At 31.0% G+C, this 21,565-nt stretch overlaps 3 protein-coding genes across 3 annotated transcripts in view; 1 reads left to right on the plus strand and 2 right to left on the minus strand.

The window, feature by feature from the left end:
* Positions 1-21,565, minus strand: part of LOC108910047 (chromosome transmission fidelity protein 18 homolog) — a 272,160-nt gene that overhangs the window by 24,502 nt on the left and 226,093 nt on the right. The window lies entirely within an intron of this gene.
* LOC108910049 (TNF receptor-associated factor family protein DDB_G0272098) lies at positions 197-7,828 on the plus strand. The gene is made up of 2 exons (XM_018714546.1): positions 197-286; positions 6,379-7,828. Exons 1-2 carry the CDS (start codon positions 250-252, stop codon positions 7,779-7,781), a joined length of 1,440 nt encoding a protein of 479 aa, XP_018570062.1. The 5' UTR covers positions 197-249; the 3' UTR covers positions 7,782-7,828.
* On the minus strand, positions 12,735-13,409 carry LOC108910056. The gene is made up of 2 exons (XM_018714554.1): positions 13,297-13,409; positions 12,735-13,206 (listed from the first exon to the last, which is right to left on the minus strand). Exons 1-2 carry the CDS (start codon positions 13,340-13,342, stop codon positions 12,848-12,850), a joined length of 405 nt encoding a protein of 134 aa, XP_018570070.1. The 5' UTR covers positions 13,343-13,409; the 3' UTR covers positions 12,735-12,847.

Genomic DNA, 21,565 nt, shown 5'->3' on the forward strand with positions numbered 1-21,565 from the left:
GTGTCCAAATCATTTTTTGGAAAAATTTGCCAAATAACGATACATTGGTTTATAACTAACTAACCAATAAAATAATAAAATATTTTTATGGTGCTAATAAAAGGCATGACTACCCAAACGAATTGGATTAATCAATCTCATATAGTAATTATCAGTTTTATCAAATTTTATGGTCATGATGCAGATAATGGTTCGATCTGAATCGTAAAATGAAATAAGGGATTTTTCAATGGTGTGGTTAGTGTCAATATGTCTAAAATAATCATTATTTTACTGTTAATTACGGGTAAGTTTTTTGGATTTAATAAACGTTAGCTCAATCAATTTAGTTGTAAAATTGTACTTAGTTATAGAAATTATAAATAAAGAGAGAAAATAAATAAATGGCTCATAAGTATTTTCTTGGATATGATATATTCATGATACTCATAATAGTGATTCATATTTTGGATATTTATAAAAATTATTTTATTTATTATATTTTAAATTACACCGATTTAACAAACGTGCTTCTTAAATATTGTTTATAGAATTTGCCAACGAACAGAATATAGCTCCAATAATTCAAATAAAACGTTACAAAAAAATAAAATGTAGGCTTGGTTCAGGAAGGGATCCTTGAAAATTATTTCAGGTTTATTTTTGTGTATTTGTAAAATTATGTCAATTGGTTCGAAAGATATGAAGGATTCAAATTTTAACATTCTTTTAAAAAATATTGAAGTAAATGAGTTTGTACTTTATTAAAATTACTTCTAACTTCTACACGATTCATATTTTGCAGTATATACGGAATTTATTTGATAGTTTTCGTTTGAGATATGTTATAGTCTTTATTGAGCTTCTATATCTAATTATTAAAGTAAGCTAAATCTTCAATTTCTACAGCAAACGATAATTTCAAAAACAAAGTACAGGATATATTTAAAGGATTTTAAGGAGCATAAATGCTATTAAAAAATCTTGCAACCAAAATACGTTCATTTGGCCAAAGATAGTACAAAATTGTTTAATTTATAAGTTACGGGGTGTTTAAATATGCATGCATATACAGGGTGATCCATTAACGATATCGAGTGGCTGTATATAGAAAACTAGACGTGCTACGATTATGGGGTAAAAAATCAATTAACAAATACGACCAAAAGAAATTGATTTAAAATATTTTCAAGTTTGTAACTTCAACGCTAGGGGGCGCAACTGCTATAGTGTTACAGAAAATTGTAAGTTTTTTGAAATTTTGCTTCTATAACCTAAGTTGCAAATACATTTTTTAGATACACTGTTAAACCCTTTACAAGTTTTGTTTGAACTTTTTTTTTGTTATTACCATAGCAACGTCTGTGTGAAGAACGCTATCTTAAAATTTTTAAATTGTCATAACTTCTAAATGCCTTAATCGATTTCAATAAACGATGTTTCATTTTAAAGAACTACTAATAAAATTTATTTTTATGATATAGAAATAAAAATATTATTTTTCTGCGCAACGGTAGACGACGCTAATGAGAAAAGTTTTGTAATTGTCTTCGTTTACTAAAATAATGAAATGCAACAATATAGTTTTTTTATAGCTTGATAGACCGTTTATTAAGGAAAACAAATACACAAACCGGAGGTCGATATCTTTTTTCGTTTTCAAGTTATTGCTAAAATAGTGAGGTTGTGCTAGAACATCCTATTTTATTTAGTTCTCTAAATAACATTGACATAAGCCAATCCAAAATTAAATTGTAAAACTATACCGATCTTGCCCTAAAAAGAATTATTTTGAAATTTTTTGATAACTGCAATGTTTAATTTTTTATTAATTCCAAATATTTGAGTAGTTATAAAGATTGTTTCCATAACGAGGCAGGCTATGCCCTATGAATATAGACAACTGAAACATTATGCCAACCGAAATGGGACAGTTCTTGCTACGTGCAAAATTAGTGTTATTTGTGTTGGAAAAGTACTTGTGAACAAGGAAAATGCCTTTTACGAATGTGAAAACGTATGATATGTTGGCAGTTTATGTTTGAAAAATGCCGTTATAGCTTCAAGAGAATACGCTTTGCGATACTCTCGTAGAATACGCTACTCCAGAGAAGTACATATTTCCGCGTTTAGCCAGACGTTACTACATTCTGTAAGAAAAGCATCGCCGTGCAAGATAAGATAATATTATTAATATGTTGGTTTGTTTTTTTGTAAATCCCCAAGTAAGTCTAAGGGAATTAGTTAGAGACCTGGGAAATTCATATGGAACACAAGTACTTTTCTCACACGAATGACACTAATTTTACACGAAGCAAGAGCTGTCACATATCGTTTGACATAATTTTTTATTTGTCTATTTTCATAGGATAAAGCCTCCTTCGTTATCGAAACAATTATCTTTATAACTACTCAGATATTTGGAATTAATAAAAAAAATGAAATATTGCAGTTATATAAGAAATTTCTAAATAAAGCAATAATTCTTTTTAAGAACAAGATTGGGATTTTAGCAATAACTTGAAAACGAAAAAAAATATCGACCTCCGTTTTGTGTATTTGTTTTCCATAATGAATGGACTACCGAGCCATGAAAAAAAAACCTGTACCGTTGCATTTAATTTTTTTAGTAAACGGAGACAATTACAAAAATTTTCCCATTAGCGTCGCCTTATGACAACTTAAAAATTTCAAGATAGCGTCCTTCATACAGACGTTGATATGCACTTTATGTACGGCCGTGCGGCTGGAAATGCATCAGAAGCGAGGCGTCTGTATGCGGCAGCATACCCGAATAGAAGACTTCCTTCTCGACAGGTATTTCAAGTGCACATCTGCCATTTCCGTGTTTGAATATGACTCCATTTTATGAGTTGCAATAATGTTGTATACTTAAATTTTCCACTCACCGCTTTTACTAATTAAACACTGCAAAGCTCAATTGACAGTTTATCAATAACTTAAATTGTTAAGCGTTGTGGCAACGTCAGTCTTTTATTTGCCATGGTAAACAGATTTTTGTAATTTTTGGCCTAATAACTTAAAGAGCAGAGTAATTTTCAACTCAATTTACTCGAAAACCATTGGAAATATCGATTTGGACAAAGACAATATTTTTTACGTAAAATTGTTAAAATTTTATAAATCTGTAGAGAAAATTGTAAAAAAATTGAAATAAACAAAATTACGGGCCGAAAACCCCCTTCACCAACCTAAATGGGAATGATTTGCATGTCGAAAAACGGAGTAGCCCATGTTATTTAACGTAAAAAGTTATGTAAGACCCATACATTTTTTTCTATTTATTTGCGACCGTTTTGTCAATAACAGAAAAAAAACCAGTTTTGTTTGAGCCCTTTTAAGGGCATATAACTTCCTAAGGGTGCGTTTTAAGGCACATGTTAATAGGAACTTTTTGGCTTATTTTAATGAGTTATAAACGCAGCAGAAGTTTAGAACCCTATTTTAGAAACACCCTGTATGTATTAAAAAACTTAAAAACCGAAACATATTTATTTATTTTTAAAGGAGATTAATTAAAATTGCATGTAGGTTTTTTAATTAATATAAATATGATCACATTCAATTAAAAAACAGTGTTGATGACGTCATAGCTTCTATATCGTCATGTTATCTGGAATACATAAAGACGTTATAAAAATACGTAATTGAACATAAAAATCGATGAGCCTGAAAATAAAAAACATATATAGTACAATGATTTTTTGGATTATGCCGTGATCTTTGTCGTTAGTTACTGAGTACAAACTCACTATCAGAATCCCTAGGCCTGCTGTGATGTTCATTTCTTTAATAGAATTGTAATTTATGCTAGAATAACGTAACTGTTACAACAAACCTGTATCTGTACTATTTTAAAAATAAAAAATGTATCGAAATTGTCAAATGTAATTTGAAATTGGCACTATTCAATAAATATTAAATGCTACTAAAAATCATTCATAAATTAGAATCTGTTTTCCAGTCTCTCGTTTTTTTGGCAAAATAAATGGTGTTAGTTAATTTATCACAATTTATTCAGGGTGATTCACAAATCGTGACCAAAAATGAAACTTCGTATTCTTTGGTGTATTTTAAGAGTCTTTCCTATAAAGTTTTTATTTAGGATGCTTCGTTAAAAAGATACTGGGTGTTAAAAAATATTTTTAATTCTTTGAAATAATTTAAAAACTAGTAAGTGAAATAATTTGAAATTGGGCCCATGTATTTATGTAAACATTATCCAAAATCTGAGGGCATTTCCTAAAATTTACATGTTCCGGTAGCGGGGATACAGGGTACCGGTGGCATATTTTTCTAAATAAAATAGTACGCCACTGCTTTACTGTAACAACCATGATATTTTTGGATTCGTCTTTCAATTTTCTACAAATTACTACTCTCTTATGTATTTTGAAAAAAAAAACTGATTTTCGAGTAAAACTTAAAAAACCAACTGAAAACACTTTTACTTAAATGACATGACAAGCACTAATCATTCGGATATTTATTAGAATAAAGAAATTAATAACATTAGTCACCATTTTAATAATTTTATTTGAGTAAATGCTCAAAAATACCTCCATTTCCACGAACATAGGCCCGACATCTTTTTAGTAACGGAAATGTAATTTGTTCGAAATTTATTGTTGTTTGAATCTGACGAAAAGAATTATTTAATAACTGCTCAGAATGTCAAAGTTGCTATCGCAGCCCACTATGTAATTTTAAAAGGCATTATATTCGAATATCGAAGTGTGTTCTCAGTTCGTTTTTAAAGTTTTACTCGAAAATCAGACTTTTTTCGAAAAACATAAAAGAGTAGTAATTTGTAGAAAATTGAAAGACGAAATATTATGGTTGTTACCGTAAAGCAGTGGCGTAGAATTTTATTTAGAAAAATATGCCACCGATACTCTGTATCTCCGCCACTGGAACATGTAAATTTTAGGAAAAGTCCTCAGATTCTGGATAGTGTTTACATAAATACATGTGCCCAATTTAAAATTATTTCACTTACTAGTTTTTAAATTACACAGTCACACAAAAAAAGAAAAGTTGTCTGTACTTTTTTCATGCGACATATGTTATCCGTAGTATTTTTGCCTCCTGATCACGAATCCGGTGTCAGAATTGAGCTATCACATCACAGGAATTTTCTAACCTTAAAAACAGATCAAAAATATCAAAAATTCACGAAAAAGTGTTAGGAAAGATAGAACAATTTTTTTATATATTCAAATGAACACATTTATATAGTTAAGACCCCGCCGAATGTGAATCCGTGGTCAGAATTGATGGTTCTTTTTCTAACATAAAAAAAAAACGGGTCAATTAAGGTTAAGATATCACGAATTTTCAAAAAATAACAGATTCGCGACAAATTTGGTATACGAGGGTTTTCGGGGTCGCTCATCACGTATTCGAGGTCAATTTTGCAAAATTCAAGATGGCGGATCTAACATGGCCGACTAAATTTTCAAAAAATAACACATTTGTGTCAAATTTGGTATACCAGGGTTTTCGGGGTCAGTGATCACAAATCCGAGATCAATTATTTACCTATGTACTTTATTACTTGAGATTAGGCAGAAAACACGTTAATAGATCTTTTACAGAAAAAATAACAAGATATAACCGAAAAAAAGAAAGTGAAAACATGATTGGGTACTCAGGTTATAAAGTAAACAAAAATATTACAAACTGCGGCCACGAAAACCCACGTATACCAAATTTGACGCTGTGTTATTTTTTGAAAACTTGGTCGGCCATCTTGGATCCGCCATCTTGAATTTTGTAAAATTGACCTCGGATTCGTGATCAGCGACTCCGAAAACCCCCATACACCAAATTTGGCGCGAATCTGTTATTTTTTGAAAATTCGTAATATCTAACATTTGAATATAGAAAAAAATTTTTTGTATTTTTTTTAATACTTTTTCGTGAATTTTTGACCTGGTTTTTGAGGTTAGGAAATTCCTGTGATGTGATAGCTCAATTCTGATACCGGATTCGTGATCAGGAGGCAAAAATACTACAGATAATATATGCTGCGTGAAGCGTACAGACAACTTTTTATTTTTTGTGTGGCTGTGTTGTTTAAAATAATTAAAAATATTTTTTGAAGTTTAAACAGCCTATATTTTTTTAAGGAAGCGTCTTAGATAAAAACTTTATAGGAAAAACTCCCTTTAAATTTCACCAAAGAATACGAGATTTAATTTTTGGTCACCATTTGTGAATCACCCTGTATAATAGGCACTTGTACCAATATTACTTGATTAATTTCTCGATCAATTTGTTGGGCCAAAAATTGGTCAATGAAAACGGGTTTAAGTCTGTTTAAAATAAATCGATTACCTTGTATTTCTAATATTTTCTTATATATTTTCTTTTCAGGAGTATTTTCCTTGTTAGACGACGATGGCACAGAAAAAATTAAACAAGATGAAGTCAATGATGATGAACTGGCGAAAGCTGCCGCTTCCAGCGAAGCTGATACTTCAAACGAAAAGGCCGTTACGGAAGAAAACAAAGAGACAGTAAAGTCAAAACCAAAAACTAAAAAGGCACCTGTATTGTTAGACAAACAACAAATAAACATGCTAGCTGAGAAAGTAATAAGAATACATGGAGTAGAACCTGAGAGTGACGATGAAGAAAATCAAAAGAACATAGATAGCTTGAGACAACTTGTAGCAAATGTGGAGAAAAATTTAAATGAGAAATTAAAGCTATCGCAAGCAAGCAAAACAAATTTGAATGCAGAAAATCCAGTTACAGGAAGTCAATCCGCACCAAGCCAAACTGCTCAAAATCAAAATAATAATGAAGGTCCAAATGATAATGAAAATCTTGAACAAAATGTTAACGCAGTCAGTAACGCTAAAGAAAAAAGTAACGCCGAGGGAAGTGAAGAAATCGGAAGAGAGACGAATGTACATGATCAGGCAGAAAAGAAGACTACAAATGAAAATTTAGACACACAGAGTAATACCGAAACTGGTACTGATGCAGCCAATGAAAAATCTGAATCTGCAGTTGAAGAAAATGAGAAAACTAGTAAAACACAAGAGGTGAAAGTGAGTGGTAAAGAATCAGATGAAAAAGAACAGCAAGTAAATGCAGATGCAGGCATAGTTGAAAGTAATATAGAAAACAGTGAGGACGTATCGGGAGCAAGTGCAACCGAAAATGGGAGATCTGAAACAGGTATCATGAATTCTGAAGAAGAAAATGAGGATACAAACGAACACATAGCAACAGAAATGTCATCAAGTGATTTACAAAGTATCAACGAAAACATAAAAGTAGAAACAAGTCCAGCTGAGGATACAGATAGTATAAACCCTGATGACAAGGTCGATGAAAACATTACAGAAAAACCTGAGGATAATAAGTTTGAAAATAATGATATTGATGATATACACGCAGAGACAAATGGATCTGAATATGTAAGATCTGAGGTAGAAAAAGATAATAAAGTTGAAGATACAGTTGTAGAAGATATTAAAGAAAATGTTGCAGAGTATGAAGCTGCGCAAAATGGTATTAACGATGATAGAAATGAAACGAGTTATACTCAGTCTGATGAAAATGATGAGAGTAATGAAAAAAATACTGAAGACGAAATTTCAGGAGCCTGCAGTTTAAACGATGAATGTGATCAAGCAGATACCACAAAGATTCACGTGTATTCAGAAGCATACAATTCTGAAACAGTGACAGAAGAAAGGCTAGAAACCAAAACTGAGGACAGCCATTTTCAGAGAATAATTAAATTTGTAACTTCAATTTTTTAAACTGAAACAAGCCAAAAATGTATTTTTTGATATATTTCAATAAAAGCTTCATGAATATGCTTTTTAAATATTTTCCACTTTTTAGCAACAAAGGATGAAAATTCTGTATTACATCTTGAGTAGAAAATGTAATTTTGTCTACTCATTATGTTTAATTTAATAATAATTAATGTACATATTACACAGCGCATAAAAAAGTGAGCTGTGTAATTGAAACATACCAGTGCATCCTATATTGTTTTGTCCCACTGAATCAGAATATAAAGTCAGAATTTTCGGATTGGTTCGTGTTTGGACCTAAAGTTTGTCTAAAAAAACATAATTAACAAATATTTATACTGCAATTTTAAACCAACACATTACATAGATAGCAGTTATATAATAAAACGACATTAAGAAACATCTATTTTTTTGCAAAATATGTTTTCTTAAGAAATTGTACCCTCCCACTTTATAAACTGCCCGTGCTTGCACAAATAGATAAATGAAAGGGGAAGAATGAGTTATATAACGCTGACAAATGCTGATAGCCAGTGCGAGTCGACGGTCTGCCGCCTGGGATATTCTTAATCTGACAAACAATGGAAGAGCGCCGAAAATGGACCATCGGCATCCAGTTTTCCCATTTTCAAATATATCTGTAAGCCTGCAATCTAGCCAGGTCATCTTTCATTAGGGCCGTGATATCGTTTGGGAATAGCATTAGCCGTCTTTAGTTGGATTTCGGATGTTATTGAGATATTAGCCTCCTATCCCAGATATCTTTGAAAGCTGGATGCCAAAGAAAGAAAACTAATGTTTGATTACACATTATTAAACATTGTATAATACACATGCGGATGTAAATTTGTTGCCATAAATTTTACTTTCGACATCTGAGAAAAAGTTTTTTAAACACCCAGTATTTTACATATACACAAAAATTTATTGTCACGAAACTTAATTGTAGTAAAAATAGATCCGGTTATACATCAAAGTGCGACATTTTAATTTTGCAGGCGGATCTACCTATATTATGAATTTTCGTGAATTTTCACGACAATGTTTTTTTGTGTATCCGGTGAGTCGCATTATTTAAAAAAAAAATTAAAATATCAAATGTTGTGTACACTCTTTGATATTTAATATCTAGGTTAGATTCAGAGAAAAGTTAGTGTACAGGGTGATTTAGTTATAATGTCATTAATTTTAATGATGGGGAAAAATGAGTATAATCTGAATACGCGAAAATGTTTGAAATGCATATTTACGGCGAAAAAAAAATATTTTCAAATTATTTAATCCCTTTTTCGGACCACTCCTGACCACTGGCCTACATCGAGAATGACTTACCGTACTGTTTGGTCACTAACGTAACTCTAACATTCTTAACGTTTTCACTGTTTCATAATTGAATATGAGTTCTTAGTATTATGTTCAATTAAATATTCAGTTTGTAGTACGCAAGTATAGCTTATTGTGTGACGTATTACTTTTCAGTGTTGTATGGTACCTACTTATTTAAATTGACAAATACGGCTAAAAAACACTCGCTCATTCGTCAATAAAGTCTTAATAAAGTTTAGATCCGTTGCACTTTGATTTTGAAAGCAATTGCAAAACTGGACGAGACAATCTAGGAAATCGGCTGTTTCGCTACAACGTGTGATCGCTGTGTACTCCGTAAGCCTGCGCAGCGCCTTCGCTATTACGAAGTGGAGCACCGAGTTAACGGGAGTTAAGGGGCAATTTGCTTATTTTTTAAAAGGCCGAGAAAAAATTTATTTTTCGATTTTCTGTCTTTATTAGGCCTTCCGAATACATAATTGAAATTACTGACATTAAATAAAAAAGGAAACAAAATCACCTATTAAAGAAAAAATGTACCTGTTAGATTGAAATTATTCGATATTTCACTCCTCCACAAAAAATATATTTCTATTCATGTTCTTAATTATGACTGCGTATTTTGGACTAAGGTCAACATGCAATTCTAACTACCATACATTAATTCATATATTTCTGCATTTCAAGAATTGCTTTCGAAAGTGTTCTTATTTTAATTTGAAACTATTTTAATACTCGGCACTAGAAAAGTTTGGTCACTAACAACGAAACAATACAGGGTGATTCACTTTTTATGATTGGGACATTAACCATCGATATATTTCGTCAAAATAATATTATTTTGAAGTATACACTTTTTCTTCCTTTTAGACATAAGTTCTTAAAACATTTTTTTGCTTTTATTTATTTTTTCTTAAACCATGAAATCATAGGCGTCCGTAAGGGGCTCTGACAATATAATTACTACACCAATGGAAATTTGAATATATTTTTTACATTGCGGTTTATTCTACAGCAAAAAGGTCTTTTACTATTTTTAAATCAGATGCTTGGTTTTTGAGAAAAAATGACTTTTTATGGATTCATTACATGTGAAATGGTTAAGTTTTTCGAACAAAAAAGATTTACGAGTACTTTACTCTACGACTCGTTATGGTCTTGAAATTAGGCAGTGGCTCGGGGAGCATCGTTGGATCAAGCGTATTTTGGAAATTAATCATACATAACCTGATACCGATTCCATTGCTTAGATGCCACGATCTCCAGATCTAAATCCCCTGGATTATTTCGTTTGGGGATTTATTAAAGAAAGGGTGTATAGTTCACCAGTCTGCACTCTTGAAAAGTTAAGAAAGAAGAATTGAAAATAATTGTGAAACTCTTAAACACAACCGCAAGGAGAGCAGTTCAAAGCTTAATTAGGCGATGGACATGTGGAACATTTGTTGTGATACTATTTCTTTTATTCTCTATTGTTCATTGTTATTTCTGTTTGTTTTTCAATCTTAAATACGTTATTCTGTATTACTTTGTTTGAAAAACTTGACCATTTCACATGTAATGAATCCATAAGAAGCCATTTTTCTCAAAAACCAAGCATTTCATTTAAAAATAGTAAAAGACCTTTTTGCTGTAGAATAAACCGCAATGTAAGAAAAATATATTCATTTTGAAAAATTCGATCTATTTTCACAATAATTTGTAAAATCGATAGAGCTTTTCATTCGTACACTTCGTACTAAATATAAAAGAAATAGCTTTCATAGTTTAAGAAAAAATAAATAAAAACAAAAAAAAGTTTGTTCACGAGCTTATATCTCTAAAAGAAGAAAAAGTGTATACTTCAAAATGACATTCATTTTACGAAATCTATCGATGGTTAAAGTCCTAATGTCCGTAAAAAGTGAATCACCCTGTATAATCAGATAGAGTCAATTCCGAATTATAAGGCCGGTAGTCCAGCTCACAGAAGTTACAGTCACGGAGGATGGGTTGGACTTTGGCTGCCCTATCAACTTAAAATAGGTCAACCTCTGAGATTTGAATAGCTGCAGTTATGCAATTCTTTGATATAGCTTTTTGGCGGCCATGGAAAACTATAACTAACCATGATTCTTACCATGTACGGTTAGTGTAACACTGTCTAGTTTAGTCCCTGGCTTTCCCCACTGCTCATTTAGTGCTAAGGCTTTTTTAAATACACAAGCACATTCTAGGTTTGTTTGTTATCTAGAGTTATCCCTGTACTAGTTACCTTCTGGTTTATATCTACCGAAAAGGTTAGGAATCTTGCTCATTGCATTAGGTCTCATGCTATATCCCCATACGTATTTCCCCACATGACCATATGCCTTTCCTACTTTGTTAGTTTACTTGGACATATATCACCACTGTCGCACCAAAGTGCTGCTGAATGAGTCTATTTGTTACGCATAATTTTATTTATCCACAAATCGTACTATCAATTCCACAGTTAGCTTCTGTTATCAATTTTTTAAAGGAGATTAGATCAAATGCTGTTTCAATATCAGGTAAGTGTTAAAAATAGAGGCTACCTAGTTGGTGTATAGCTTTCTTATTGGATTTTTAGACTTTCTGATTAGGATGATTATGATGATTATTGAAAAGATTTGCGAATCTTTGGTATAATGTTCTTTGTTTAAGTATGAATGACGACTGTAAACAGTGTAACAGGAGTAGTATTTGCCAGGTTTAAAGCTAAATCGACCCTTTTCTAACTCCTACGGATGTATTTCGTAGCTAGACTATTGATATGGTTGGAATGAATGATATAAAAGATGGGTTCAACTTATCTACAACTTTGTACCTCTAATTTTTGAGAAATTGGAGCAAAATAATTGGTCCTTACTTATGGTCAGCTGCTAACAAAGTCTTAACATTATTATGAATTTTAATTGTTTTGCTTGTGAAAGAAAAAAAACTCAAGAAGTTCAAAGTATTGATTAAAATATGTATTTTTTAATGTAGGAATCCATCAGATTCTTCTTAATCGCACCACTAGTTGGATTTTCAAATTATATGTATGCATACTGAGTCATAATTAATTAGGTGCAAAACATAATCAAATCCTCATACCAAAATGTTTGCTTAAAAAGTTACTGTCTTTCAAAAGATTTTTTTTTGTTTAATATTTCTACAAATTAAGGCATTTCAATAAAATTGGGATAGCCAATCAATAATATAAACTTATTTTTTAACTAAGAAATAGAGATCGCTAAGAAATCTTTTGTTTAGAAAAGAAAATATAGGCTAGTATGAAGCAGTTTAAAGTAAATCTTTAATCTTCTTGAGTTATTGATGAAACTATTTTTGACATCCAGCCTTTGAAGGATCGTTGAGCCTTTATGAATCGTTTTGGGGAAAAAACAAACCTTTTGTTCTGACAACATAAATAACTCCCGAAAGTTTTTTACAACATTCTGTATAATAGTAAACAAATTAAGTATAATTTAAATTACATATAATACTAGTATAAGGCAAGAAAAAAGTAAAGGTTTCTCATGTTAAAATAAACTGATGAAAAAGATTACTAATTAGACCAACATTTGGTGTTTTTATTAATCCATAACGGCACTACTTCCTGTTCACTCGAAAATTAAAATCGTCTTTAAAGGTGTATATTTATTTCACTATTGTCCTTAACCTAACACTGTTGGGTCAAATGCAAAAACAAACAAACATTTACTTGGTACTGTATTTATAAGTCAAGGCAAATAAACTTAACGGCGACGATACAATGATAGAGCCATTCTCCTGACAGCGATAACCTTCTCAGCGCTAGTCAACAGGGAGTTGATGTGCTCGAAACAGGCACTGCAGGGAGTTTCTACGACTGGACTATCTTCGGGTTCGGCCTCTACTTCTGGAACTACTGGCTCGACTGGGTCTACGGGCAGAGGTCTTGGTTGTTCAATTTCTGGCAATCTTTCGAGGATGGCTTCAAGGAGAGCTCTGATGGATGCGACGCATGGTGGGGTTACGATAACAGGTACAGTGGGGAAATCTTTGGGGTCAACCACGTCAATATCCTCAATTGGTAGGAGGGCAGGGAAGTTGGTAATTTCGATGCTACCGTACACTACAGATAGAAGTTATATTTTTGTTACAACATTCCACTTTTAAAAACAAATAGAGTTATAATACTCTAAAATTGAAAAATCGAACTTACCTTGGCTTAAAGCCACAATGAAAACAAAAATTTGCAACTTTGCCATTTTTGCTTCTACAGTTCTATGATTTTACAAAACTGATAATAATTTCTTCAGTAAATCAATTTATATACTTTAGATTATCACTTTTTATGAATTAAAGGTAACATCATATCCTCAATATAGATAATCTTTATAAAAGTTGTAAAAATGATAAGCATGAAAGTTGTTTCCGTTATCTTAAAAGTATTATATTGCTAATAAAATGGAGTTACACGATTAAAGCTGCTGCTGATAGTACTAATAGTAGCCACATTTAAACTACTTAGATGTGTTTTTCTCCATAAAATTAACAAAATCCAAACATTTGATTAAAATTATAATGTTACAATTTATATTCATTACACAGACCAACAAAATTTAACTTTTGTTTGGAAGCAGAAACTTGAATATATATTTCCGAAGGATTTAGGTGCGCTGAATCCGAATATGGCAGCAGAATTGCTCTATCACGTCAGGTTTTTTGGCCATCCTAACCTAAAAGTGCAAACTGTTTTTCATCATATTTGAGGTTATGAAGTAATGCCATCTATTCTTTTTCAAAAAACTAATAAATTGAATCTAAAAGTACAAGGCTCTCTCCTTCGAATGCCGTTTAGTTTGATCAAATAACTTTTTTTTTTTTTTCGTTGAGATATCACGTTGAAATTTTTAAGTTTCTCAGTTTCTTAATATGCGAAAATCTACTAAGGATCCCTTAGACATCAAGCAGTCGATTGCAATTCAGAAACTTCTTACACATTTGTTTGTGGGTTTGGAGTTGGTGGGCTTGGGGTTTGTAAGCTTGGAGTTGTAGGATCGGGTTTTGTGGGATTGGGTTTTGTGGGATTGGGGTTTGTGGGTTTAGGGATTGTGGGTTTGGGGTTTGTGGATTTGGAGTTTGTGAGTTTGAGTTCGTATGTACTGCAGGTTTCTGAGTATGGGAGGGAGCCTTGTACCTTTAAATTATATGTATTTTTTTTGAAAAAGAATAGATGGCATTACTATATAAACCTCAAATATGACGAAAAACAGTGTTTTTTGCACTTTTAGGTTAGGATATCTCAAAAACCTGACGTGATAGAGAAATTCTACGGCCAGATTTGGATTCAGCGCACCAAAATCCTTCGGGAATGTATATTAGTGTGTCTGCTTCTTAACCCTTGTTGACCTGTGTTATTAAATATATGTATATTTGTAATAATAATGGACATAAAGACTATTATATTAAATAAATTTCCTTTAATTTTATCAGAAAATCAATATTCACGGTTTTGAAAAATGTCAGACTTAACAATTTTCGAAAGAACTGTAATAAAGCTCAAACTGATTTTCAGTGTTACATAATGGATATGCAATCTATTTTCAACTATAATTATAAATATAAACAGATATCTTTTATTTTATTCAAAAAAACGCACCTTTTTAATTTTCAATAACGTTACCACACAATAAACGTAAAATAATTCAAGACCTACTCGTTTCTCAAAAAAGTTCATAATATTTTTTTTTTGCTAGAAGTACAATTTAGTCTGAAAAAATCATAGATGTAGAAATTGTACACTTTGTTAGAGGTAGTAAGAGGTATCTTAAATAAGTTAAAAAAAGACGTCAATTATTTTCTCGGACTTTTCATGATTATGTTATAGTTAAAATCGCATATACAGGGTGTTTGGTAAGTCGATGCATTCCTTGCAGGAGGTTATACTGCAAGTGATTTGTGATATATTTCCTTAATATACCATACTCCGAAAACGCTTAGTTTCTGAGCTACAGGGTGATAAAGTTTTAATTAAAAAAATTGCAAATTTATAAATATTTAATGAAATTTTACAGGCCTTGACAATTAACAACAATATATGTTTTACGATAAAAATATTGTTTTTAGCGCACAGGCACGTCTTTGGATATTTTTAAAGAAAAAAATTATACGCCACTGATTTTTCTTAAAATAAAAATTATTTTTTAATTCCTCGTTCAATTTTGAAGAGAAAAGGTTTCTCGACTGTTTTCCTTATGACGCACCGTTTTCGAGTAAAAAAATTAAAATTAGCTTTTTTGTACCAATTTTATTACAAAAAATTATTATTCCTCGCAGGAACACATCAGTCTAAAAAAATTTTATCCGTTTTTAGATTCACTATTTGCTATCTAAACAGAAATTAGCAAGTTGGCTGTGCACTCGTTTTTGTTATTGTTTGACAAAATTAATAATAGCTGTCACTTTGAGTGTTTGAGTGTGAAGCAGTTAAGTGCATAATTTCTGTTATTTTTCAAATTATTGAAACCGAATTACGCCATGCAATAAATCAATTTTATTTTTTTACTCGGAAACAGTGCGTCATAAGAAAAACAGTCAAGATACCTTTTCTCTTCCAAATTGAACAAGGAATTCAAATATAATTTTTATTTTAAGAAAAATCAGTGGTGTATCATTTTTTTTCTTTAACAATACGTGCCTATGCGCACGCCACTGGTGAAACTGAAAACAATATTTTTATCGTAAAACATGTATTGTTGTTAACTATCAAGGCCTGTAAAATTTCATTAAAATATTTTGAGCGGTTTCCGCAATATTTATAAATCTGCATTTTTTTTATTAAAACTTTAACACCCTGTAGATCGGAAACTAAGCATTTTCGGAATATAGTATATTAAGTAAATATATCACAAATCACTTGTACTATAGCCTCCTGCAAGGAATGCATCGACTTACCAAACACGCTGTATACGAGTAGGAAAAAATTATATGAACTTTTTTCGCGAAATGAAGGTTTAATAAAGTGAAGTTTCGTAATTCCAAATCAAACGCCTCAAGATATATTTAACAAGAAGGATTTTTTTTTCATTTCAACACGAGAACTATGGATTTGCGGACCAATACTTACATAACCATTTAGTTTAAAATAATTCAGAGAATCACCCCTTAAAGTTTATGCATATAATTAATTTAACAGCCTGTAATAGAAATAGAAAGATTTTGAAAACCAGACAAAATGATCGTTACAGTTTACTTACTTGAATTCTTCTAAATAATAGTATAAATTACCTACAATTAAATGAATAAGTATAGTGATCCCAAACCCAAATTGTTCTTAATATTTTCTACAAAAAATATGGATGCCTTATTACATAATTTTTTTTTCTCAAGATGGGTATTAAGGGAGATATACTACTTTAATTATTCCATTATTCATATTTTATGCTTACAACTCAGCTTAAGTTGGAGTAGTTTTAGGGGGTGATCCATTATTTCATTCTCTATCTATTTTATATTAAGTCAAAATATTTTAGATAAGTATTAATTTTTAGACTATTAGAGAATCCCTCTGATATATTCGTTAGTATCCATTATAAAGGTGTAATTAAAAGACCAAATTTTGGTGGCGGATTTTACATTACAAATTACCGAAAAATGTTCTATAAACATCTGACCTTAAGTACTTCGTTTTCAGGATATAAAAATTGGAATATAGCGTTGATTTCTGTATATCCACAAATGTATGTGTATGCCTCAGTTTTTTTAATATACAGGGGCTTACTTTCGGGGTAGACCTAGTAATTTTCGCTCGTAATTTTTTATGTTCCAAGGTATTTCAAATTGTAACAACTATAGGACAAAAGACAAGCTGTTGCTTGCTGCTAAGATTCATCTTTCTCGAGATAAATAAATGGACATAATTTGCTAAAAATCTCTTGATATTAAATTATTTTTCAAAAAATGGTAATTGTAATTCAAACAGTCACCGTATCCATGTATAAAAAAATACTATTTACATGCTTCCCCATCTGTTTCTGCAACATGAAATGATCCATAACATATTTTGATTAATTATCAGTAGGTACACCTTATAGGAACTTTTTCTGTTATTCTGCGATCAAGAAGAAGTTGTGTCAGATATGAAAACGTAGCCTTACTTTTCGATATACAGGGTGAACGATATATCTTGTGAAAAGTGTTTTTCTTGAAAACAACTGAAAATAACTAAACCTTGAAAACGGTGTTATATTTCTAGTCACTGTCACTCAAATGTAGGACAAAAAACCTTAGTTGCAATACCTTTTTTCTATTTAATGTTTTTTTTTTTATTTTAAGGGTTGCTTTAGATATATTACTAGCAGTAAGTACCTAAGAAAAATCTTTAGTCCAACTTTTTTCTTAAAAATGTTTATAATTTTTTTGCATAATTAATTTCTGTGACAATATACAAATATGCTTAATTTCATTTCATTTTGATGAAAAAATTAAAGTCAACATTCCTCCAATGTCATTCGCTTTCCGTACATCAAATTTAACAACGTCAAAGAGTAGCAAGTTAAAAAAAAACGAAAAAGATCTTACAAGTTATTTCCAGAGGCACCTAAATACGGGAATGTTTCTCAGAAAAAAATACACAACGCCTGGACGCTGTGGATATGTCACTAGAATTTTTTTTCCAATATTTGAGAAACATCCACTGAGAATATAGCACCATATTCAAAATTTTATTATTTTCGGTACTGACCAATTTTGTCAGATTTATTAACTGTTATAGTTTTAAAAGCGATTTCAAGGTTTCCATTCGAAGGTGCAGAAAATTACAACGCAGGGACTGCTTTTATTAATTTATTGTTCCTTTTTCCCAAAAAAATAAGAAGTGGTAAATTAAACATTAGCTAAATGAATGGATTAATAGTTGGTTAATCTGTATATAATACCGTAATATAAATTTATTATTTCTAATAGAGATAGTAAATATTTGTTGATAAACTTTATGAGCAATTAAACAAAATATTTATATGCAATAAATAGTTAATCTTCGATTCCATTGATTATTTATCAATAAATTGCTTTCTTATTTAATTTAAGTCGCAATATCCTCTTCATAAGCAGACAAAACAAAAAAAAATATTGTAGACTAATTAATTAAGTTAATAATAGTATTAATTTAATATTAATATTAATAAAGTTGTATAAAAAGAAACAAAAGTTATACATATACCATATATCAAATTTGAAGATAATCATCCAACTTTGATATTTTTTGTTTTGATAAACTACTGAACTGTGAAATTAAAATCAATTTGCTGACAAAGGAATTAACATATATTTTAATTCTAAACAAAACGTGTATAAGAACATCTTACACAAAAAGAATAAAGAAATTGAAAAAATCTAAGAAAGCCGAATGCTTCCAAACTTGGAATGAAGGAACAAATTAATATCTTTCACGAAAAAGACACACTTAATTTTTCATGGATAAAGATGCAAAGATAAAGATACGTTTCAGTTTATTTTTAACACCCTGTATAATATTTATGCTTTTCTTAATCATCATAGTGTATTATTGAGTTCTAAGGATAAATTGACTTATATTTCTAACCATTACTTAATAGAGGACACCTAGTGTATCTTGGCCAACTTAAAACTATATATGAATAATAGAATTATTTTTTTCCATCCGTGGACACACTATATATAAAATATATGAGACGTTTCATGTCAATCACGGGACACCGTTCTCTCCAAAAGTAAAAGCAAGGAAAAAATACGTTTAAGGTCTCAAAATGTTCGTATACTCAGGAGCTTTTGAATAAACAATGGTCATGTTTGGGAAAATTTCGAAATTCAGAATGGCGGCCACAAAATGACGACTATAATTAGAAATTAAAAAAAATAGTTCAGTACTTAGCTTAAAATCATCTATCCATGGAAAATACTCCAATCTAATAGTAAGCTTTACGACTTTGGACATGCTGAATCCGAATGTAATATTCTTAAAGTCCAAAAGTGGTAGGAGACATTTTTTACCATTTTTTGGACTATACTTCTCTGGAAAAAAAGATTTTTTGTCTAAAAGTTGTGCTTTTATGTTTTTTGACGTACCTACTGACTTTTAAGTTATTGGATTATGAAATCTAAAAAAATTAGGGCAATTAAAACCGGTCATTTTTTGGCCTTTTTGATCATATTTGGCAGTTTAAATTACGTCTATATAAAAAACTAAATAACTTGGACATAGGATATTATCATTTACATTATTGATTATTTACTTGTGACAAATTTTAGTTGAACAATGGATAATTTTGTACAATGAATAAAAAAGTATTTAAAAAGTTAACCTAAAATAACCCATGACTGATCCACCAAATACATTAATTATGGTTTTATTTCGTTTATATATCAAAATATCAGAATATATAGAATTAGGTTCCTGGGTACAGAATATTTTCACATATATGGGCGCTAACGAAAGTCGGCAAATGATCTATTAATCAGTGGTGAAGATTCAGAGCCTTAATAAAGATTACAAGCCACGTGATCAGTAATTCTATTTGCTTCACGTTGGCAATTAAATAAATTTCGGTAAAATTAGAAATTATTAAAACAATAAGATCAAGATTACATTAAAACACAACATTCTGTTTCACCGGCTGTGATTGATGTAATTTTTCACCAGATTCTACCGAAGCAATCGGCGATAGCATTACCCCGAGCGTAGGCGCAACGGTTTGTTATTGTTTAATTTAAACGAATCATTAATATTGGTAACGCCAACATTTAGGGATTTTCTTTTGCCAGTATCAGTCGGGCAATGTTGGGTTACCTAAGCTTCGGCGGTCAGGTGGCTCGTAAACATTTATGAATGCTTTGTATTATGAGACAATGTGACTGAGAATATTTTGGGTGCAATTTAATGCAATAATCAAGAATCCAAGAAAAACTAAAATAAATTAAGTGATTTAAACGCACGCTAATCGCTTTTTAGGAAACGAATAGTTTTAGTGTAATTTCAAATTTATTTTTATTACTCATGACGGATAAGTCCTATCTTTTCGCATGTTTTTTAGGTCGGTAACTAGCTGTTTGCCCACTCTATTTATTTGCGTGCGGTAATATTACTTGTGGCACGCGAATTTCCAATAAAACACGCAAAATTTAAATACTTACACACTCCAAAAAATATTAGTTTTAAAAAGTGACATTTAAATGACAGTTATTTATGTCAACTTAAACTGAATAAAAATATGTGGACCCCGCCCCCCTGCACTCTAAGATTTCATTGCATTCGTAATAAAAAATAGTATGTGCAATTCGTGCGGTTGTCTGTTGCCCACTCCGCTCTCGTGGGCAATAGACAATAACTTACCGCACTTATTGCCTAATATACTCTTAACCATCAAACTAATTTTAAATTTAAAAAGTAATAATATGAAAGCGGCTCGATCCTGAAATAAAAATCGATACATACACCTTTTTTCCTAGATATAATGTTAAGAATTACTCGTATTAAATTAATTTAATTTTCAAAGAAACGGTGGAATTTTGGGATTGGGTAGTGACAGCGATAGTATTTCCGCCACTGACAGACATGCAAATCTGCGTTTTAACTGTTATCAGGGTATTAAGCTAATTCAAACAAATCCATCAATTTTTTCCATTAAGAAAATTTTTCGTGGGCACCCTTGTCTTTCGAACCAAAAAAATTTGGTCGCATATTTAAATTTCTTAAAAATTATCAGTCCACTAGAAAGCCATTAAATTTAGAAACTTTTTGTCTCTTTATACTTTTTTCGTAAAACGCAATGTTTTCGAGAAAAATGTCAAAATGTCAACGATTGCTTATCGTGATTCCACAAAAAAGTTTCTAAATTCAGTGGCTTTCTAGCTAACTAATAATTAAAAAAAAATCAAATTTGCGACCAAATTTTTATGGTTCCAAAGACAAGGGGGCCCACGAAAAAGTGTCTTAAGGGGGTTTCTCGCCAAAAAGCGTAGAGAGACTGTGAGATTCCACATATCATAAAACCCCTGTGTACCAAATTTAGTGATTATCGTACAATATGGTTTTGAGATATAAAAAAGACTACTTAGGGGCAGATTTCAGGGGGCTGTAAATCCGAAAGTGGGGGGCAGTTGGCAAAAAGAAAAAATACGGGTCCCCTAAATTTGTCTTGAGAAACTATGACCAAATTTTGTTGCATGAATTTCGGGACACCCTATATGTATGCAGGGTGTCCCGGTACTTGATACAAAAAAGTCTAGTACAAATAGATGAGGCCAAAATAATATTAGTTCTTCATATATTTTTTTTTTTCATACGGGCCTTCGTTAAGAGTGAAAATTAAAAAGTTGTTTTTATTTGCACTCTAAACTATTAAATTCAGCATGATGTGATTAAGTGATCGATAACACATGCTTACAGCTTGTTTTCGTTGTTGTAAGTGAAACTTCATTATGCCTGCATCAAAAATAAGTTTCCTGAAGAA

This window comes from Anoplophora glabripennis, unplaced genomic scaffold (genome assembly GCF_000390285.2).
Source record: "Anoplophora glabripennis isolate ALB-LARVAE unplaced genomic scaffold, Agla_2.0 scaffold469, whole genome shotgun sequence".
Taxonomy (NCBI): domain Eukaryota; kingdom Metazoa; phylum Arthropoda; class Insecta; order Coleoptera; family Cerambycidae; genus Anoplophora; species Anoplophora glabripennis.